Raw genomic sequence first — 21,965 nt, 5'->3', positions numbered from 1 at the left:
ATTCATATTTTATATATAAATATCTGCTGATATTATAATTTTTCACATCAACCTAATATAATATTTAAAAAATAAAATAAAAAATACTATTTTCTCTCCAAAATAAAATTATTAATTTTAAAAAAAAATTAACCAAAGTAAAATTTTATATTTTTAACAAGTCTAACTTAAACTCAAACTCAAATATTGATAATTTATTAACAAATTTATAAGGACAATCATGAACACTATAAAAATAATACAAACTTTAATATTTTTTTTACCCAACTCTAAAATCAATGCAAAAGCCCAAAAGAATGTGCCACACGTGTGGTTAAAATTTGATGTTTTAATAAAGGATATTGTTAATGTGTATCCTATTAATTATTCATTTAAAAAAATTTTCTTAAAAATTGAAAAAGTATTGAAATTTTTTTTCAATTTTTGAAATTTTTTTACTATAAATAGATGGTTTAATATGTGCCTTAAAGGCATACATTAACCGGACCCTACTACAAATGTGAAGCAGACTTGAGAGAGAGAGAGAGAGAAAAAAGGAAACTGATGTATCTGTATGAGAGTAGGAGTGGCATCACTCTTCTTTCTTTTGTTTTTGTTTTTGGTTTTGTTTTCTTTCTTTTTTTTGGGAGAAGGTTATATGTACTATGTACGAATCACGTTGATCTGGGCGCATTGCAGTTCTTTTGCTTTATGTGTGGGCCGATACAAAGTGATTCTACTCATTTTATATATATATATAAAATTAAAAAATCTTCCAAACTTTCACAATTTTCTACATCAACATAATATTTAAATAAAATTATTTTTATTTAGTCCAAACTTTAATTCAAACTCATTATTATCATTTTTTAAACAATATTATTTTTGTTTAATTCAAACTTAATAAGGAGTGAAACTCTATCTCTAACAAATCCAACTTAAATTCAAACTCAAACATTGATAATTTATCTCTAAATTTGCGAGGTTAATCATAAACACTGTAAAAGTAAAGCAAACCTCAATATTTTTTTTAAAAAAACTAAGTAGATGTATGAGCTCTTCTTATGTTATTTTTTTCTCCTCTATTTTATTAATATATATATATATATATATATATATATATATATTATGGTTTTTCATGTATTTTTTTAAAAGTAATTTTTGTACATAAACCACCAAACTCTCTTTAACTGTTTTTTACAAGATAAAAAAGTTTGCAATAATTGAAATTATTTTTTAGAATGTAACCCATCTTTCTCTTATATTTCTCTATTATTTAGTCATATATATTTTGTTTTGTTTCAATAATTTTTAAGCAGTGAACCATTTGATTCTTTAATACTTTTTGATCTTTCAAAAGTTTTAATATCGAAATTTTTGAGTTATTTTTTTGCAATATTTGAAAATGTTTGACAAATTTTTTCTAAGTCATTGTACGTTCAAACAATGACTTTTTTTAATCAAATTGTAATACAAATTGAAGTCATACATGAGCAAATCATGCAATGGTATAGTTTTTTAAATTTTTTATAAAATTATTTTAGTCTACCTCATAAATAGGTAGGTTCTTGTGCATAGCACAGATTAGCGACTAATATATATAACCGAACCTTCTGAAACCCAAAGCCTGTTGGCACCACAATTTTCCACGTCAGCACAGCACAATATTTAAAAAATAAAAAATAAAATAAAAAACACTATTTTTCTCACCGAAACAAAATTATTAGTTTTAAAACAAAATTAACTAGGAGTAAAACTCTATATCTTTAACAAGTCCAACTTAAACTCAAACTCAAATATTGGTAATTTATCAACAAATTTGTAAGGTTAATCATGAAAACTATAAAAGCAGTGCAAGCCCCAATATTTTTTTTTTAACCCAACTCTAAAATAAACGCAAAATCACAAAAAAAAAAAAAAAAATTCTCCCCATCCTCTCTCTTCTCTAATTTTTCCTCCTTACAAAACTTCTATGACTTCCTTTGGACTGAACCGAAGAAGGGGACCATGTGAAGCAATCTTCAAAGTAATGAAACTTTTCTTTTTACCCTAAAAAAATTACAATGTCGCACATCTGCAATCAGCTCTACCCATCTGTGACTCTATTCTTAGTTTCTTCCTCTCTCTGCATACCAACATCAAACTCACTAATCACTATGTTAAAGTTGTTGGAAAAATACATGTTTGTATCGCATACAAAACATACGTAGTAGAAAAATAACGGATCTACTTCATTTGCAATTGATAATATGTACTATGTAAATTTCAGAATTTAAGAACAAGAGAGCGTATCTTGGTGCGGTGAAATTTAAAACCAAAGATTAGAAGTATTTGAGAACAAAACTCCAAATTTGTCCTCCAAAAAGGATTTAAAAAAAAACTTATTTAATTCTCATAGTTTAACATTTAAATGGATCACTAAAAAAAATTGAATTATAACTTGCAAAATAACTAATTATTAATCCAAATCAAATTAAACCATTGTGATAATGAAAAATAACTTGTGATTGAGAATTGGAATGCCAAAATACTTAAATATGCATAAAAGTCGATACAAATTTGTCAAAAAAGAGAAACAAATGTGATGTGACCATTAAATCAACAATAATAAGAGCATCCGCATCAACGGATGTAAACCTTTGCATAATACAAAAAGACACAAATTTTACACATTTTACCTCAAAAATGCTCCACATCAGTGCTTCTAAAAGTGTGCATATTTGCACATTTGCTACAGTAACCGTGCATATATGCACGGTCACTGTAGCCTTGTATTTTATTTTATTTTAATAATTTTTTCTCTCACTTCTCAAGTCATATTTTCTTTCTTCTTCGTCAACTTTCTCTCCCTTCTCCACTTGACTCTCTTCCATCTCTATCTCTGCTATACAAATCATCAATTCTAGACAAATCATCAAAATCATCAAACAAATACTAGATCTAGATCTTAACTCATCAGACCCATATGGTTTTCTTAAATCTAAATCTCAAACTCATCAAATCCAATTACAAAACCATATCATCAAACCCATATACAAATGTATGTGAATCATCAAAGAAGAAGAAGTGGTCAAGACGAAGAAGAAGAAGCAGCGGCTATAGCAGTAGCAAAAAAGAAAAAGAAAAAAGAAAGAAACAAGCAATGACAACATCGAATAAGCAGCAGCAACAACAGCAAACAACGACAGCAATAGATGAAGGAAATGGAGGCCTAGCCATGGAGGTTCGCCTTTGTGGTGGCTATTTGAGTTTTGGCTATGGAGGTTCATCTAGGGAAGTTTTGTGGTGGTCTGAACTCTAAAGAGAAGAGAGTTGAGAGATGATAGAACGTGTGAGAGATGAGAATGAGAGATAATGTGTGAGAAAAAATAAAGGTAAAAATAATAATAATAAATGAATATTTAAATAAAAAGGGGTGTATAATAGATAGTCTAATGTGGGTGTTTTGTAAAAGTGACCGTGTAAAATAGAAAAAAGTAAGTTTTTATGCTAAAATAGAAGAGGAATTTTACACATACTAATGCGGTTGCTCTAAAAAGAACCATTAGTTAAAAAAAGTAGTTGAAACAACAAAAAAATCCACCAAAAGATAAACAAAATTGGAGAGAGAGAGAGACTATTGATTTTTTTTTGGCGTGGACAACTTGGAAGGAATAGGGAGAGAGGTGAAAAATTAAGATAAAAGAGGAATGATGCAAGTAGATGAAAGGTTGAACAAAGTGAAACAGTAGAATTTAAGAAGATATAAAGGAGAAAATTTAAATATCTATAAAGAGAATCAATTGAAAAATTTAAGAAAACAATGATTGGAGGAGATGAAAGATTGACATAAGAAAACAATGATTAAAGAAGATGAAAGAGTGAACAAAGTAAAAATTGAAAAAAGAAAAAGAAAAAAGAAATGAAAAAAGAAACAATGCTAATGATGTGGCTCAAAAGGAGCTTTGTAAAATTTATTGCAAAACTTCTATTATTATATATAGTATAGATATGTATAAACATTGTTTTTAGTTTTTGATTCTTCATTGATTTCATTGTTTAGTTATAAACATCTAAATTAAAGTAGATAGATATGTAAAGTTAAAACCGTCCAAGATAAATGTGTAAAGTCAATTTATTTATATATTTAATATTGTAAAAAAATTAGGAATAAAAAATAAATAAGAAAAAGAATGATTGTGATCAATAACATGATGGATGTGATGGCATAATAAGAACTTAATAATAATAAATGTTACACTTCAACATATATAAAAAAAGGAATTGAGCATGGAGAGGAAAGAGTAAGATAAATATTTTCTATACATATATATATATATATATATATATATATATATATATATATATATATATATATATATATATATATATACAGAAAATAAATGTCTTGGGAGTTTGAGGTTGGATGGCTAGTATATATGGACGTGTCCGTCAATTTCAAAGAAAGAGTAAAACAAAAGAAATACAAGTATTAAAGATTTATCTTACTCTTTCCTCTCCGTGCTCAATTCCTTTGTGTACTTGGTGAATATGAGTCACTTTCTTTGAGTAGTGTGAGTGTTTCTAAGAGCAAGTGTTGAAAGGTGGACCAATATATATATATATATAGAAAATAAATGTCTTGGGAGTTTGAGGTTGGATTGTAGTGTATACGGATGTGTCCGTCAATTTCAAAGAAAGAGTAAAACAGAAGAAATACAAGTATTAAAGATTTATCTTACTCTTTCCTCTCAATGCTCAATTCCTTTGTGTACTTGGTGAATATGAGTCACTTTCTTTGAGTAGGGTGAGTGTTTCTAAGAGCAAGTGTTGAAAAGTGGACCAATTTAACAAAACTAACAAAATTTAAAACATTAGTTATACTTAGGCCTATGCATTACTTTGTCATTCGTTTTTGTATATTTTGATTTCCGTTTTGCAAGTCTCTTTGCATTGGAAAAAATTTATCTACAAACTAGCTTGGAGAAAAATTCTTTAAATTCTGCCGATATCTTTTTATTAGATTTGAATTTTGAAAATCTAATTGTTGGATTGTATGTTCTTATTATATCCTCTATATTTGCAAAATTTCAAGAAAAATAAAAAATTAATAGCTACATCATTAATTAAATACTTATATTTCAAGTTTTTGCGATATAAAATTATGCATAAAAAAAATAAGTTTATTGATTGAACAGTAAATAACATCCAATTTGAATAAAATTTCACATGTGAGTAAAAAACATAAAAAAGCATGTAATCCAACAATTATATTTTCAAAATTCATATACAATAAAAAGATATAAGAAGAGTTTGTTTAAAGAGAAACATTGTCCGCAAGTTCGAAGAGTCTCTATGCTCCAATTGTCTTATGACTTAATGATAATGGTCATTTCTTTCATTAACAACAACAACAACAACAACAAAAAAAAAAAAAAAAAAAAAAAACTGAACTTAAATTCCCTCAACTTGTCAACATAAAATAAAAAATTCTGATAATCAAAAAAATAAAATAAAAAAACACTTCTCTCTTAGCCGTACCAGAGACAGAATAGCAAAAACAACTACAGAAGAAAGGGAAACAGAAACATGTTGAAGACAAAAAGGTTTATCATAAATGCAACTTTTTTTTTGCAAGAAGCACAGATGCGCTCTATTTTATAACAAACGACATATCCTTTTGACGGGTAAATGACAGTTGATGTTTGAAATTACTAGAGATAAACAGGGAACTTTTGGCTCAATCTTTGTCTGGCATTGGAGCCGCAGCTAAAACACAAGCAGCAGTCCGCGCTATAAGAGTTCGTCTGAGACTTTTGCCTCTGCATGCGCATATTACTCCTACACTCAAAAGCATGTAAAATACTTAAAACCGTATGGATGGAATGTGCAATTATACTACCAAAATTATGTCAACTGTGAAATGTCAAAAGACAAAAGAAGAAGAAGAGCGATAAGTCTCACCGGTAAAGCAGCAAATGGCAACGTGATCTTTTTGACAAATGAATTAACCAGGACTCTTTCAGCACATTCAACAAATCCATCTGGCATATTAATTAAAACTACGTCTTTCAAGGTCAACGGTAAGTTCTCTGGTAGTTTCAATTTACGGCAGAGTCTGATCTCTAATTCTCTAAGGAGAGGCATGGTTCCTTCCATCACAGTCCACTCCTCCAAATTCTCCAACATCCACAGTTTCAAGACACGAAGTTGAGGAAATTCCCCAGCACGACATGTCATATCTTTTCCTAAGTAGGAATTACGAAAAAGCCTGAGACAGTTTAGGTGACGTAACTTACCTAGGATTGGCATTGGATCCTCCCCCAGCTTTGATGCTGACAAAGTGAGAACTTTGAGGTTTGGGGAACATAGACTCTCAATAGATGTTGTCAAAGGTCCCACCAAATACAACTCCAATAGCTCGTGGTGCGTTTCCAAGGAACCCAATTCAAGAGTTGCAGGTCGATCAAATTCGTCAATTGATCTCAACTTTAGGGACCGAAGAGCCTTCAATTCTGAAATCCAGAAAGATATTCCCTCTACCAACTTTGAATAAAATGTCAATTTCAATTTCCTCAGTTGACGTAACGAGTACAAGTAACTCTTCACAACATTCTTATTGCCTATGAACAGCCCTGACAAGGTCTGAAGAATGATTTCAGAGTCAGACCCAATATATGTCTTTTTAAAGGACATATCAAAATTATTCTCGTTCAGGTAGAGATGTTGAAGATTCTTTGCCTTCCAAATAGAACTTGGCAAAGTGGTCATGTTAGTGTGCTTCACATCTAAAGTCTGTAAGTATGGCAGATTACCCACTGACCTTGGAAGTGAGTCTAAAAAAGTCCGTCTCAAGCCTAGGTGCTTCAGGTGCAATAATTTTCCTAGTGTCTCAGACAGCATAGCAGGTTTGTACACGTTTTCAAGGTCAAGCACTACAAGCAATCCGAAGCCTCTCGGGGTGACAAGAGCGTCAAGAAACTTATCAGATGATTCTGTGTTAAAAGATACATAAGAACGTAGATATTGTATGTGATCATAGAATTGAGGATCAATCCCGTTGGCTGCATAGTTTGTTAGTCGCCGGATATCAGACGGATCATGATGATCATACTGACCATACCGATATATTTTGTTGGCGTCATTGTTGCGGTCATGAGAATGTCCTAAAACCTCTGCTGCTGTAGAGAACAAATTCCATATAGTAGTTGGCATACGACATGTTTTGGGGCTTCCATCTAATCTCACTTTTGTCACTTCAATTAGGTTTCTTCTAATTAGTAGTTTCAAGCATTTCTCAGCAAGATCTTCAGGGGCCATATTCTCCTCATCAGGCAAGGTAATAAACAATCCCTCTGCAACCCAAAGATGAAATAACCTTCTTACTGGGATCTCAAACGCTCTGGGGAAGAGCCTAAAATAAAGAAAACAAACTTTCATTTGACAAGAAAGGACCTGATAACAAAAATTCAAGATATCTTCTTGAATTTTAAGCCCAATGACACTGGGCTGTCTCACAGTTGATAATAGTCCTCCCATTATGAGAATTTTCCGAGGTGAACCACCACAATTTGTCAGGATATTCTTATTGAATCTAGTTGTATCTACTGCTATTGGTGCCTTCTTACAGAACAAAGTCCAGCTCTCCTCATCCGTCAAGCTTCGTAATCTGACTATGTGGGAGAAATAAGGTTTGACTTCATCAAGGGAGGCAAGTTCTTCATCTTGCTCGGAAACAATGAGTACTAAAAAAATCTTTTCACTTGAGAGTCCACACAGATCGAAAAGTCTGTTGAAAATTTTAAAGAGCGTCTCGACATCATCTACAACTATCAGACAACGCTTCTCACTAGAGAACTTTTGTAGCTTCGATTTCAGCTCATCAGCAGATAAATTTTCATCCAAGAACTCCCAGTCCCGTGTAAGCTGTGTCAAGATGTCTATTAAAAATTTTCTAGATTCAAAATCTTCAGAGAAATTGACCCAAGCACGGCCGTCGAAATGACGCTTAACCTTTGTCGCGTTATAAACTGTTTTTGTCAGAAATGTCTTGCCAGAGCCTGGCGCGCCAGTTACCGCGATGGTATTAGGCATCTCTCCGTCGCATAGTAGCTTTACTACTTCATCTACTTTATCGATGAGACCAACAAAGTCTGTATCATCTGGCACCGGATAATGTAAATTTCTTGGCCGAAGAGAACTGGTGGTACCTGTTGTTGATCTCAGATTTTCTAGTTGTATGAAGCGTTCGGCAGAAGTAGTAATCTCGTCCAACTTATCGCATATTGGACCAATTCGATCCAGCTGAGGTATCAAGCAAATGAGATGAGACATGATCTTAGGAGAATCATTCCTTCGCTGCAGCTCTATTTCCCCAATTAGGTTGTCGATGAAGTCTTCTAAATCATGTAGCTCTCTCAGAAACCCTCTAGAGAACTCATGAACAAAGTCCATTTTCTGTGTGTATCTTAGCCTTGTGCTTATCATTTTTAGTCGACCCATAGCCATTCTGACTACAACTAGTGGTTCATAGTAGCGCAGATTCTGTAATTTATGTAACAGAAGCCGAGCTGTCACGCAGACAATTATGAAATCTTCGGATTTATCCATTACTCTTCTTAATTTTTACTTCTCCTCTCAAGCAAAGGTCCAGAAATTAGAGTCCTTAAAGGATGTGGTGAAAATGCAGTGCGTCTTCATCTGCAAAAGAACACAACAAATCCGTCTTTAAAATTAATAAAAAGGAAGCAATTTCAAAGCTATTTAAAAAAAAAGAAAAAAAAGAAAAGAAAAAAGGATTTGGTGTGAAGTAATGGGGTAATGGTGTATGATCAAGCATCCTAATTTCAGCTTGGGATGATTTAATGGCATGGGGAGAAACTGATTTAAGAGGAAGTGCTGTAGTATCGAAAATCTGATTATCATATATGGTTACATCCAAATGCCTTGGTTCATAATAGAAAATAAATCCTATAAGGATTGAGTGTAAATCCGTGTGTTTACACCCACCAATCAAATGAAGTCACATCAGAATTTTTTAAATACAAGAATAGAGAGTCATCAATTTTGAAACAATGTATTCTGAAAAATATGTTATCAATAAATATATATATATATATATATATATATATATATATATATATATTCTGAAAAATAAAAACGACATCATAAAAACAAAACCAAAGAGAGGCCATTTCAGTCCTACTTACTACTCGTGGAGGAGGTCATCACCGTTGGCGGATTTGGAATTTGGCTCGCAAGAAGAAGCATGTCCTCATCTTTATTTTCTTCTTTTTAAAAAAAAAAAAAAAATGTTTGTCTTGATTATGGTACAACCAAAAACAAGGATAATCGCTACATCTATATCACTACTTGATCTATACTATGTTAGTGAAAAAATTTGATGTAGCACTCATTTATTGGAGGGTTTTACATAGGTACTTCTACACCACATTCTTATCAATTTGCACACACTTCATAAAATGCAAACCGATTCTAACTTCTAAGCAAGGAATGTACAAACTAAAGAACAAGGTGGAGTCAAGGGGATCTTTTAAAAATAGAGTCATTTGTAGCGTATGGAATATGAGATTTCAATCTCTGGTTAAGACCAACACCAGTGAATGGATGGTGATTTTTTGTTTTTCTTGATAGCTGATAGTTCAACACTGCTCATTTGTACATATTCCTTATTCTGAAATAATATCTTCATTCTTAATGAATTAAAAAACTAAGAAGAAAAAGAGGAGAGACAAGAGACTGACTTACGGGATTAGGTAGATTCAGTGGACATTGGACATAGATTATGCGGAGGAACCAGATGCGTGTTTGATAAGGCAGAGAATCAGGAAGTGGAGTTGCTTTTTTTTTTTCTTCTTCTTTTTCTCTTATGGAGTGGTTCAGCTTCAGATTTAGCCAAGTGAATGAGTGATGCAATTACGCAAGGATATCGCAGGGAAAAAAAAAAAAGTTTATGCATGATTCAGGGATAAAAATAAATAAATAATAATGTGAGTGGTAAATAATTTAGTTTTTAGTAACTTAAATAAATCATTTTATCAATTTTATTATTTTATTTTACGATGCATTTAATATAAGATGTTTTTGTTTTAGCAACAATATTAGATGTTTTATTTTATCATATAACACATTAAAATAATATATATATATATATATATATATATATAAAATTTCTGCACACATACCCACCAACATCTATCCACAACCTCAAAACATCCGCAATTAGCCATACCTACGGCCAAACACTTACCCATAACCATAGAACACTCATACCTACAGCCAACCGACATATATGTCACATCAAGCCACCAGCGGCCAACCACAACTCTCCCACATAAAATTACTTTGAAAATGCGAAAACGTTATGGTCAAATACAATTCACATACACTCTTTCATCTTCAACCTCAAGCCAAAAGCCCAAATCCACATCAATCATGGCAATCGAAACCCAATTGCACACCAAACACAACCCAACACCACCAATGTGATCCACCACCCGTGAACAAGTAGACCAGTAAATCATCACACTATAGCAACTTGGCGAATTTGCAAAGTTGATCAAAACTTTGCAAATTTGCACAGTTTTAACTTGAATGATGTGGATGATTTTGGAGCTTAAATATATAAAAATTAATAAATTTTTCTATTTTACATTGTTTAATGCAAATGCTCTTAACGACAATCTTAGAAAAAATTTCTAGAACTGGAAATTTTCTTTGTTTACTCGTTATTGTATTTTGTTGGAGTATTAGTATTGGTAGAGCTAAAAAGCTATATTGTTATTTTTAGCATCACCAATACTAAAAAGTATGTTGCAATGGTGGAGAGAAAGTCAAAAAATTTGGCTGTTGAGCTACAGTGTACAACTATCTTTGGCTGTGTATTATAGCTAATATGTTAAATATATATATATATATATTTTATTAAAAGTTATGTCATTTTATTGTATTGGTAGTGATGGATATTGTTTATTGTAATAGATATATTATTTTATTATATTATTTATATTATTTTATTCTATCGAATACTAAAATAAAACTAATAATGATGATGTTTTGTAAAATAAAGTAGAAAAAAATATAAGGTAACTTTTTATAGAGACAAATTACTAAATTTTAAACACTTGTCAATTGGACACAATTAAGAACAACCACATCAGTTTGTGCAAAATTTTTGTCTATTTTGCAAGGAAAAACATACTTTTTCTATTTTTCACACTTATTTTTACAAAATACTCACATCAATTTATCTATTTTACATTTATTTTATTTAAATAATAATATTTCTTTAATAAATTATTTGTACATGAACAGTAATTGTGCATATATGCACGGTTACTATTCATTTGCAAAACAGTTTGTATATTTACACATTTTTACAAGTACTGATGTGAGTGTTTTTAGATTAAAATCTACAAAATTGAGCATTTTTTGTATTTTGTAAATTTTTACAATCACTGACGTGGTTGCTCAAGTTACAATAATGAGGAAGGGAAATTATTACTACTTTACCTTGTTTGTTGTGTCTTGTCTTCTTGACAGATGATACTACACATAAATTTTAAGCTATTTAATTAGATAAAAATTCAAAAATAAAAAATGAATAGTTTGATGTAGTTTTCTATATTATTAATGTTGGAATATTTTTATAAAAATCATAATTTTGATTAAATGATCGTTCAAGTGAAATGATGAAATCGGTTCTCTACATTTAAAATTCAATAAATATAAGAATGTCTCTGATAATAACATCGATAAAATGGGTCATCCTATCATGTCAGTGGGTCCCCTGCTAATCTTTGCCCCAATATCTCGTCCCTCTCCCACCTCTGTGGCTGTGTCCACTATCCTCCCCTTTATTCTTTCCTCTGCTCTATTGTCTGGCGCTAGCCCTCCATTAATATTCCCTTTTTAAGTTTTGAGTCTCTATGAATCTCAATCATGGAGGTAGTTGGATTAGAAACGTGATATTTCAACAAATTTTACATTAGTGAATTCAATCGGGTCTTACCGGTATTGAAAAACTAAACTCTCCATCACCTAATTCATTGCATTTTTAGTCGAACTCACTTATTTCGCTTGACAATTAATATTAGCATTCTCGTTAAAGGTGTTAAAAATGCTAAATGTTATTTTTTTTTAGCAATTTTAACACCTTAAATCATAAAAGCCCATCTTTATCAAGAGTGTGAAATCTTAAAAATTTTAACAACTTATTACAATAAGGTTCTATTACTAACACCTCACTGTAGCAAGCTGTTACTATTTTTTATTATTCTCTCTCTCTCTCTCTCTCTCTCTCTCTCTCTCTCTCTCTCTCTCTCCATTCCCTCTTTCTTTCACTTACTCTCAGCCTCTCTGTTTCCCTTTCTCTCTGCATCTAGAGTTCGTGGGTCTCTGTTGTGGTTCCATTCCCTTTTCCAACTTCTTGAACTCTTCCACTTTTAATTTTATTAATTTAAAAAATGAAAGGTTTTCTCCATTCAATGTTAGTTTTTCATGTTATAATATTTGTTATTTTATATATTCCATTTTCACAAAATATTGAAGAGCAAAAGAAAAGTAGGAGAGAGAGAGAGAGAGAGAATCAGTGTCAAGAAGAGTATGAAATTGACTTTAGTTTTAGGTGCATATGATCTAAACTTCTCAACAACATTGTCAAAGCTTGATATAGTGCTTCAATGACATTTAGGATTTCTAAAAGGTATGTTTAGGGAAGACATAGAGCCTTTATATGTGTTATTTGTGTTTGTTTATATTTTTGGGAAGTGTTTAATCTTTGTAAAGGATTGAGCTACTCAAATGTATATAAAATTAAACTTAAGATATGAAATAATAGAATTTTATATTTTCCTATTTAATTGTTGTTCTATTTTTAATCTCTTGACACGTATATTTAATTTTGAAAATTAATAATTATAAACCTTAAATAATTAGAATTTTTATATTGGAAATGTCAAATTTAAGAACCAAATATACATGTACACTTGATAAAAAAAAAATCAATAGGCATGAAGTGGCATTTTTAGGGGTCTAATTAATTATAGTTACTTATATATGGATATATTGTGTTACAATTTTTTTTCAATATTTTAGTGATATATAATATGTAATCAAAATTAATTTTTTAAATGTTATAGCACATATGAGTATTATAAAATAATTAATATTGTTGTTAAATTTTTATATTTTAAAAATAATGTCAAAATATTTTATTATAGTTTATTAACAATCGCTCTAAGAACATTTGTTAATATAACTAATAAATTATCAAATGATAGGAAAGATATTTTTACCCTGGGCTTGGAAAAAAATTCAAGGTCATTGGACCAGCCAGATTCAATAAAGTCTATAACTATAACAATCATTTCATCTTTCCGGCTTTGGCTTTGGCTTTTTTCTACTTTGTGCCTGAAAGCAACTTTTTTCTTGTCGTTAGCCCTGAATTTTCAAATTCCCTGATTTTGATAGAGTTTTTGTGTTCTATCTCGTCGAAATAAATAAATAAACAAATAGTGCTCTTCTGATTGATAAAAATAGTCAGAGAAAAATGAGTATTTCTCCTTAATTTATAAATTATGTAATAAAATATTTTTATTTTTTAAATTTAATTTTGATAAAATCGAATTTTATGTAAAATTCGATATATTCAAAATCGAGTTATATCTATATTTTTAAATAAAACTTAACATTAACAATGTTAAATTTCATTTAAATTTTTAAAAAATTTTAAATAATAAAATATACATAAAATTTGATATTGCTAATATTGAATTTCTCTTTTAACTCAATTTTATTAAAATTAAATTTTAAAAACAAAAAAATTTTGCTTAATAATTTCAAAATAGTAATATTTTATTACGTTGGTAAATGAGGGGCTAATGCCCATTTTTCCCAACAATAGTCCATAAAGCGACAAGCAGTTGATCTGTATTCCACTCTACTCTCCAGCTGTAGCAATCGTTGAAGTTGGGCTTCCTTTTCTATCTTTCCATTTTTTTTTTTTTTTTTTTTTTTTTTTTCTTTGGTAAACTTTCCAATCTTTCCCTTGCTGCCTTACTTTTCCCCCTCTATAATTTACCCTCGTTGGTCCTTGTGGCTCTAGATTTTTGTCCAAAACCTTTTGCCAATGCCCCCGCTATAATTTACCCTTGTTGGTACCTGTGGCTCTAGATTTTTGTCCAAAACCTTTTGCCAATGAGCTGGAAAGCTACGTCTGTGCATCAATGTTTCTGCCCCCCCTATAATTTACCCTTGTTGGTCCTTGTGGCTCTAGATTTTTGTCCAAAACCTTTTGCCAATGAGCTGGAAAGCTGTGTCTGTGCATCAATGTTTCTGCATGTTGTTCAATCAATTGATGTGCAGTGTCGTTTTCCCAGGCTGATATGCAGATATTAAAAAAAATTGTTAGCATAATATGGGCTTTGTACAGCCAAGGAATTTGGCGTCACGTGTTCAAAACAAATCTTATTTCAATGTTGTCACAAAGCCCATAAGATACTTCATGAAGGTTAAAAAATAAAAATAAAAAGCCCATAAGATGCATATCATCAAGATAAAAGAATATTGGTGATACCACAAATTTGACTAGATAAGTCCTACAAAATGATATGTCATGATTTTTATAATAAAAAAAATTAATTCAAAAATTTGAAAATCAATCAAATACTTGTAAAAAATAAATCAGATTCTTGTTCCTCTCAAAAAAAAAAAAAAATAAAATCAAATTCTTGTCATGTTAGAAGCATTTTAGAGAAACAAATAGTGGGCCTTTTCTCAAAAGAAAAAAAAAGAAAAAAGAGTGAGACCGAGAGATGAGGAAGACAGAGTAATAGTTGGGCCGTAACAACTAATTGAACAATCCTAACACCTATTGGGCCATAAAAAGAAAGAGTGAAAATGATTGTGCTGTTTACAACAGAAAACTTTTCACTTACAAAACTTCCAAAGGGGCTTCACTTACAAGCATCAGTTACAGACGGGCTCGAGCAATCTGGGCCCATGGCATCTAGAGTCAGAGGAAGAAATGAGTCCGAGCCAACCAACTAGACTCAACCCTGACGTTTTAGAGAGAGAGAGAGAGAGAGAGAGAGAGAGAGAGAAAACACTATCAGCCCAAATACGACCAAGGTCCTCTCCTCCACAAAGGATTGCCAACAAAACCTAGAAGTTCAATCCCTCTATTTTGTTCTTCATGGAAACAAATCTTCAAGAACAAAAAGGAAGACAATGGATGTCAAAGTGGCTTTTTGATTCAATGATAGAAGTTCCTAGTACTGGAGAAAGTGAAGTATTTTGGATAAAAATGCCACCTTATTGTTCCGTTAGACATATATGACATATATATAGGTAACAAAGTTAAGGGAAATTGATGGAAATATAACACATTTTTAAAATTTTAGGGACTAATAGTATTAGAGTTCATTTGAAAATTAAGGACCAAAAGTATTAGTAATAGCGTTCATTTGAAATTTTAAGGAACAAAAGTATTAGGTAAACTTTAGGGATCATTTCCACCTAAAAGCATCATACATATGAAATTTAAGCTCACAACAAGATAAAAAAGTTTATGCCTTTTGTTTATGGCCACCCTATTCCAGAAGAAAGAAAACAGTTTTGGGAGAGGCTAATGCATGAAGCAACCTTGATCCAAGGAGGCTAATACAACAGGTTTGTGATAAGGGACTTTAACTAGGTACTCACTGCAGCAATTCGAAAAGTGCATTGACAGGTTTATTCTTACAGAATTCAATCGTACTTACATTGTGGTGACACCTAAGAAGTCCAATGTTGTGGCATAAACAACAAATGATTGCCGCAACATTTTTTAAAACCTTTTCATGATGAATAGTTGAATTATTTATATGCTTGAAATCTCTCTCTTTACCTTCCCAACTTAATCTGTTACATCTTTGGTCTGTTTTAAAAAATACTCTTCATTCTTATAATATTGTCATTAAGATTTAATTTAATTTAATTTTTTAAAATCAACTCTTGTTCTTGAAATCTTTATTTTCAATTTCTAATTATATCAAAGTGAATATATCTTGAGGATTGTTCTTGATATTACAGAGTAGTAATTTCTAAAGACAAACCAGACATAGGGTCAGTCAATCCACAATCTGTTACATTTAAATGAAGAACTAGTACAACCAACAAAAGCAACTTAAAACTCTGCAGTAACATTCTTGTGCTACCCCCTATGTTATTTCACGACTAGCTTGGCTCTTGCATGGCCCTGTGATATTTGAAATTATTTAGTTAAACCATAATGTGCCATTAGAAGCCACAGATGTGTGAGAAGTTCTCCACCCCGTCTCAGCTGTTGAGCATGATAATTCCCTCTGCAATGGCAAGCTGCATAAGCAAGCATCTCCACCCAAACACTGCTAATCATCTCCCATTTTCTGATTTTAAACATATTTGGCACCACAAAAAGTTACTTTATCTATTTTACCTATTCACTTTACAAAACATGCTGCAGCAGTAGATCTATTTTAGCTTTCAACACAGTAAAATAATATAAACCTCACAATAAAATAATATATCTACTACAATAAAATAATATATTCACTACAATAAACAACAGTTACAACTACCCGCAACCGCTGCCATTACTTCCGCCGCCACCGTCGCCACATGATAGCAAATAATCGTCTAGTGTTAACAAGTGATTTTTTTAACCCCAAATTATACTTATACATTTTTATTTTTTTTTACTAAAACAATTTCTCAATCATCATGATAGCAAATAAGAAACTATAGTAACAATAATATTTTGTTTTAACCCTAAATTATATATATACAAAACTCAAACTAAATTATGAAATGGAGGAATTTTATAAGAAAACATATAAAATAGAACACATATTATAGCTAGAATAATGTAGTCCATATATTACTCACATACATAACTCAAACCAAATTACAATAAAACTCACACACTCGCACAAGTTCCTATGACTCATGCTTCTCAACATATAAAAAAGAGGAAGTTCGTACGACTCGTCTTGCAATTGCCATAAATGTTCAATGAGGTCTACCTGGAGTTGAAAATGAATTTCTCGGTCTCTAATGCGTCCATACCTCTCAATGTATGACAAAAATTCATCACTTTGTTTATGTAATACTTGCATAGGAGGATTATCCACTCCATCAATTTATTCATAATCCAAGTCTACCACTTCATTATCATCTCGCTTATCTTTAACAATTATGTTATGGAGAATTATGCAAGCTTTCATGAGCTTCTACCTTAGATTGAATACGGAAAAAAAGAGAACACTTCATCCGAAATCTCCTATGGGATAAAGCAGGTGGATATATTGGTGTGGGAGCAAAATAATCAAGAAAAAGCCTCTCATGGCCTACCAAATTATTACGTCGGATAGAGTGACGACGTTTAGGTTGTGATGTTTCCATAACAAGTTCTTCTATTATCTCATTCTCGTCTGAGTCATCAAGAAGTAATTTGCAAAACAAAAGGCAATTCATGGATGCAACCTTCAAGACAATTGAAAATCAATTATTACTATAGATGCAAGATTAAAGTCAAGTGACATAAGCCACAACAAAATGAATATAACCAATTCACGCACAAGTCACAACATAAACAAGATGAACAATAATTTTTAAGGTTTACTACCAAAATACTATAAATTTTACTTGCTCCCATTTCTATCAAAGCAAAACAACAACTTAGCAGAGACGATGACAACAACAACAACAACACAATAAGCATCAGCAAAAATGGTACTTGCTCTCATTTCTATCAAAGTGTGGAACCTTTTCCTTTTGGCTTGTGGAAAAGAATAACTCTTTCTATTATTCTACATTACTACAAATAGATTAAATAACCAAAAAAAAAAAGCATATTTCTTTGACTGAATAAGGCCGGTATAGAAAATTTGTCCCCTTATTTTCATATAGGAATTTCCACACCAATTATGATCACAAAACAATTGTATATATAAGTGATTATAACTGTTGAATTGAAGTGATGACTCAAGCCTTATGTTCCAATTGGTGGCAATAATAATTGTCAAACACAATCATCATGAGCTGCAGCTACTAAAGTTATGCGTTAAAAGTTTTATGCTGGGTGCCAAGTCACAACACAAACAAGATGAACAATAAATTTAAAAGTTTACTACCAAAATAGTGTAAAATACTATAAATTTTAAGCCACTACAAAATACTACCAAAATACTAAAAATTTAAAGGTTTACTACTAAAATACTTAAAGGCCTACATAAGTCACTACAAAATATATAAAGGCCTTACCTACGTCCCAAATGCAATCAAACCCATTAATTACGTGAACTTCATCTTGCCATGATTTCTTCTTGGAGTTGTTCATAAAAAGCTTTTTGTGTTCCGGTCAAGTTGCTTTTATCTTTCATCATGATTCTCTCCTCCTCTAACATATATTGCATCTCAAATTTTTTCTTCTCAATTATGACTCTTTCCTTCTCAATCTTAAGTTTTTCTTCACTTCTTTCCTTCTCAATCGTAAGTTTTTCCCTCTTAATAAACATTTTTTCCTCTTCCAATCGAGTTACCTCCTCAATAAATTTCAATTTCTTGGTCAAATATTCCCTTACATCTTTTCCGGTGGTTTGTTCTTTCAGTTGGCTTTTTCGGCCTTCCTACCAATTGGCCTCTCAAAATTGGAATTGTCACCAAGTCCGGACCCATAATCCACTTCGCCAATAGATGTTGACTCCAGAGTTGGAGGCATGGATGCTCTCGATCTTCCATTAGGATTGGCAAACTTTGGTTGGTCCTTTAACATGAGCCAACAACGATCAAGAAGAAAGGGTTTCTTGTGTATCTCTTTATACAAAGCTTTCACATTGGTAATCTAAAAAAATTAAAAGAAATATAACATGATTAGTATCTTCAAACTATTGGTGAATAGGTATGTTAACACTATTGCAATATAATTTATAGCTGATCTTGTTCAGTTATACCACTTTGATGAAGTGCGTTAACTTTAGCCATGCACCCTGCAAACTTATTTGTCTTTTCACTAATCATTCTCCAACGACTTAACAAGGAGATAACAATACGTGTGGTACCAGATTTATTGTACTGCATGAAGTATTCCCAAACTTTTTGACGAAATGTATTTTGTGTTTGTTCATTACTGTTTACGACATCAACACTAGTATTGAGCCATGTTGACACTAGGAGTTGATCTTCCTCTACACTAAAATTAGAGTCTCGTTTTCCTTTTGTAGAAGAGGCATTTTCAACTTGAGGTGGAGAATCAGAAACTAATATAGGAGTATTTTGAGATGTTCCTAAAAGTTGTGAGTCAATTTCTTTATCCCCATTCATGATACCCGTGTAATATGTTAGGTCTCTATGTGACTCCATAAAATTAGACAAAAAAAAATGTAAACTTCCATGCACACAGAAAATTCCCAAACTAATATTTATATCAAAACTTAAAATACTTAGAATTATAACAATAGAACATGATTATGCATAAATACTTAATTTGACATGTAGCTTAATCCCACTAATAAAGAAAACCACACAACAAATTTCTACAAACAGAAAATTCCCAATACATTCCAATACAAATACATTCTATTCATTCATGGATGCTCTGAATCAAAACGAATGGATGCTCTAAGATCAAATGACAAAACTTTTCATTGAGCAAGAGTAGCAAAAAAATTATTGTATCTAAAATAATAAATTGAAAGAACAAGAAAAAGAAATCATTGACCACATTCTTTGATGTTATACCCAAATAAAAAATCTCAAGCATCCACATGAAGAAGATAGAGACAACTGACCTGAAGTGGATCGATGGAAGAGAAGTTGGTTTGAGGCAGATCGGCGGCGTGGGTCTGAGCTGATCAGCGACTTGGGACGGCTAGTGGGTCTGAGGCGGATGGTGGTGTGGGTCTGAGCTAATTGGCGACTTGGGATAGCTGGTGGGTCTGAGGCTGAGAGAGTTGATCGGCGGTGGGTCTAAGCTGATCGGCGGCTTGTGACGGCGGTGAAACAGAGAGGTGAGAGTTTGAGAGTGAGCTTGAGAGTTTTGAGAGATGAGAACTTCAGATGAGGCGGATGGCAGTGTGGGTCTGAGGCTGATCGGTGGCTTGGGACGGCTGGTGAGTTGGTGACATTGAAGATGACAAGGGCCGGCGGTGGTGAGCTTGAGAGAGTGAGCTTGAGAGAGTTTTGTGAGAGAGTTGAGAGCTTCAGTGACACTGAGAGAGAGGCGTGAGAATAAAAGAATGAAAAAAAATAACCCAACCTATATTATTTTAATTCGGACTGGAATAAAAAATTGTTTCTTTTTTTTTAGCTCTCAGCTACAGTGCACATCTATCTATAGATGTGCACTGTAGCAATGAAGCTAAAAAAAATAGTTTTAGCTCCACTACTGGATGGTGGTTTTTTGTGTTTTGGTGGAGCTAAAATAGCTATATAGCTATTTAGCTTCACTGCTGCAGGTGCTCTTACATGCATCAAATAGCACAGATTTGCTTCTGTCTCCTTTCACTTTAGTCAGTGGAACTTGAGTGTTCACATTTAACAGTATCTCACATGTATCTCGAAACTTTATCATCCCTAGTCCCATTGGCAACATGAAAGGACACATGACTAAGAGATAGAGTGTATATTGCGATTGCCACTTGCTCAATTTTCCATTTGACATAATAGCATCTTTGTTGGGCTTTGTGGAGCCTAGTTGTGTTTGATTCGGTTGACAACCTGACTCGACCCAAATAATGTTGCATGGTTTTTAATGGGAGATTTTCTGAGAGAGTGAAAAACTGTAGCCGCACTTTGTATTTTTTCCCTGATAATAGTGAAATCCCAGCAACTCCGTGGATGTAGGTAAATTGCCGAACCACGTAAATACTGTCTTGTGCGTGTGATTATTTTTCTTTGGCGTGTATTTTCTTTATTTTCTGTTTCGCACAGGTTGGGGATTTCATGGAAATTCCCTTCAATCTTGATCTCTCCAATCTGAGTGGTAGCAGAGATCTGTAGCAATGTGCCAGATAAGAATGCTTTGATCAAACTCTACCTATAGACTCCAATCTAGTCCAAGATGACTATACTTTTCATGTACAGCACCTCTTCTGCAGGAACACAAGATTCTGATATCATTTGCAACATTTGAATTTTCTTTGAGATGTTCAAACTTCTTTTTGAGATGGTCGGATATCAATTTTTTCAATTCCACGGGGACTTTCTCACATGTTGTGTACTAATGCTTTTCTAGGAATTTATTTATACAAAGGCGTTTTTGGATTCCATTAAAGACGGTGTGTTTGTCTTTGAGGGAGAAGCTCAATAGATTGAATTGTGACATGGAATTTGACCACCTAGGTTGTTTAGGTAGTTGTAAACAAGTAATGGCTCAACGGATGGAACTGGTTACATGTTTACTCAACCTAGGATTGGTCCAGTCTAAGGAGAGCAATAAGAGAAATGCATATATCTCTAGTAGTATAGCAGTAGACAGCAAAAGGAAAGTTAAGACTAGATCAATATTTGAGTACTTTAGTTCATGGATAACTGAGAAGAGTGCCAACGCTATTGGGGTGAATGTATTACCGTTGCCTTGGTGTAGAGCACGTTGTACATGAAACCAAGTTCCATCTCTATTGCTTAAAAAGCTTTATTCCAAGAGATTTTTTTGAACAAAGATTGGCTGTTTTCCGTATCCTCAAAGCCGAGGATAAGATCAACAAAAAGGCATTTGAAAATGTAGATTAAGTCATAGGCAGTAACCAATTCAGTTGCATCACGAATGGAGTCATTCTCAACAGAATAGAGACTAACCACCTGAGCCTCAATCACCTCATCCGCTAAAACATGGAATCCCTCAAACTGCTTTAAAGCATATTCCCGCATGAATTTGGACTAATTGGGACCAGTACCAGGAGGAGTGAGCATGGATTCTCTGAATTGCCCATTGCTTGCTGATCTGAGGACCCAGGTCCTTTCCCCAT

The 21,965-nt window shown here is 32.3% G+C and overlaps 1 protein-coding gene across 1 annotated transcript; it reads right to left on the bottom strand.

Moving 5' to 3' along the window:
- Positions 1-5,396: 5,396 nt before the first annotated feature.
- Positions 5,397-9,840, bottom strand: LOC142634272 (putative inactive disease susceptibility protein LOV1). Its single transcript, XM_075808568.1, has 3 exons — positions 9,727-9,840; positions 5,923-8,658; positions 5,397-5,799 (listed from the first exon to the last, which is right to left on the bottom strand). The coding sequence occupies exons 2-3, from the start codon at positions 8,566-8,568 to the stop codon at positions 5,794-5,796; spliced, it is 2,652 nt and encodes an 883-aa protein (XP_075664683.1). The 5' UTR covers positions 8,569-8,658; positions 9,727-9,840; the 3' UTR covers positions 5,397-5,793.
- Positions 9,841-21,965: the final 12,125 nt, after the last annotated feature.

The sequence above is a fragment of the Castanea sativa genome, chromosome 5 (genome assembly GCF_040712315.1).
Source record: "Castanea sativa cultivar Marrone di Chiusa Pesio chromosome 5, ASM4071231v1".
Classification (NCBI taxonomy): Eukaryota; Viridiplantae; Streptophyta; class Magnoliopsida; order Fagales; family Fagaceae; genus Castanea; species Castanea sativa.
This window is presented reverse-complemented; position numbering and strand designations above follow the sequence as displayed.

Excerpts from the sequence above, each read along its gene's own strand:
- LOC142634272 (XM_075808568.1), bottom strand. The coding sequence starts at position 8,568 with ATGGATAAATCCGAAGATTTCATAATTGTCTGCGTGACAGCTCGGCTT.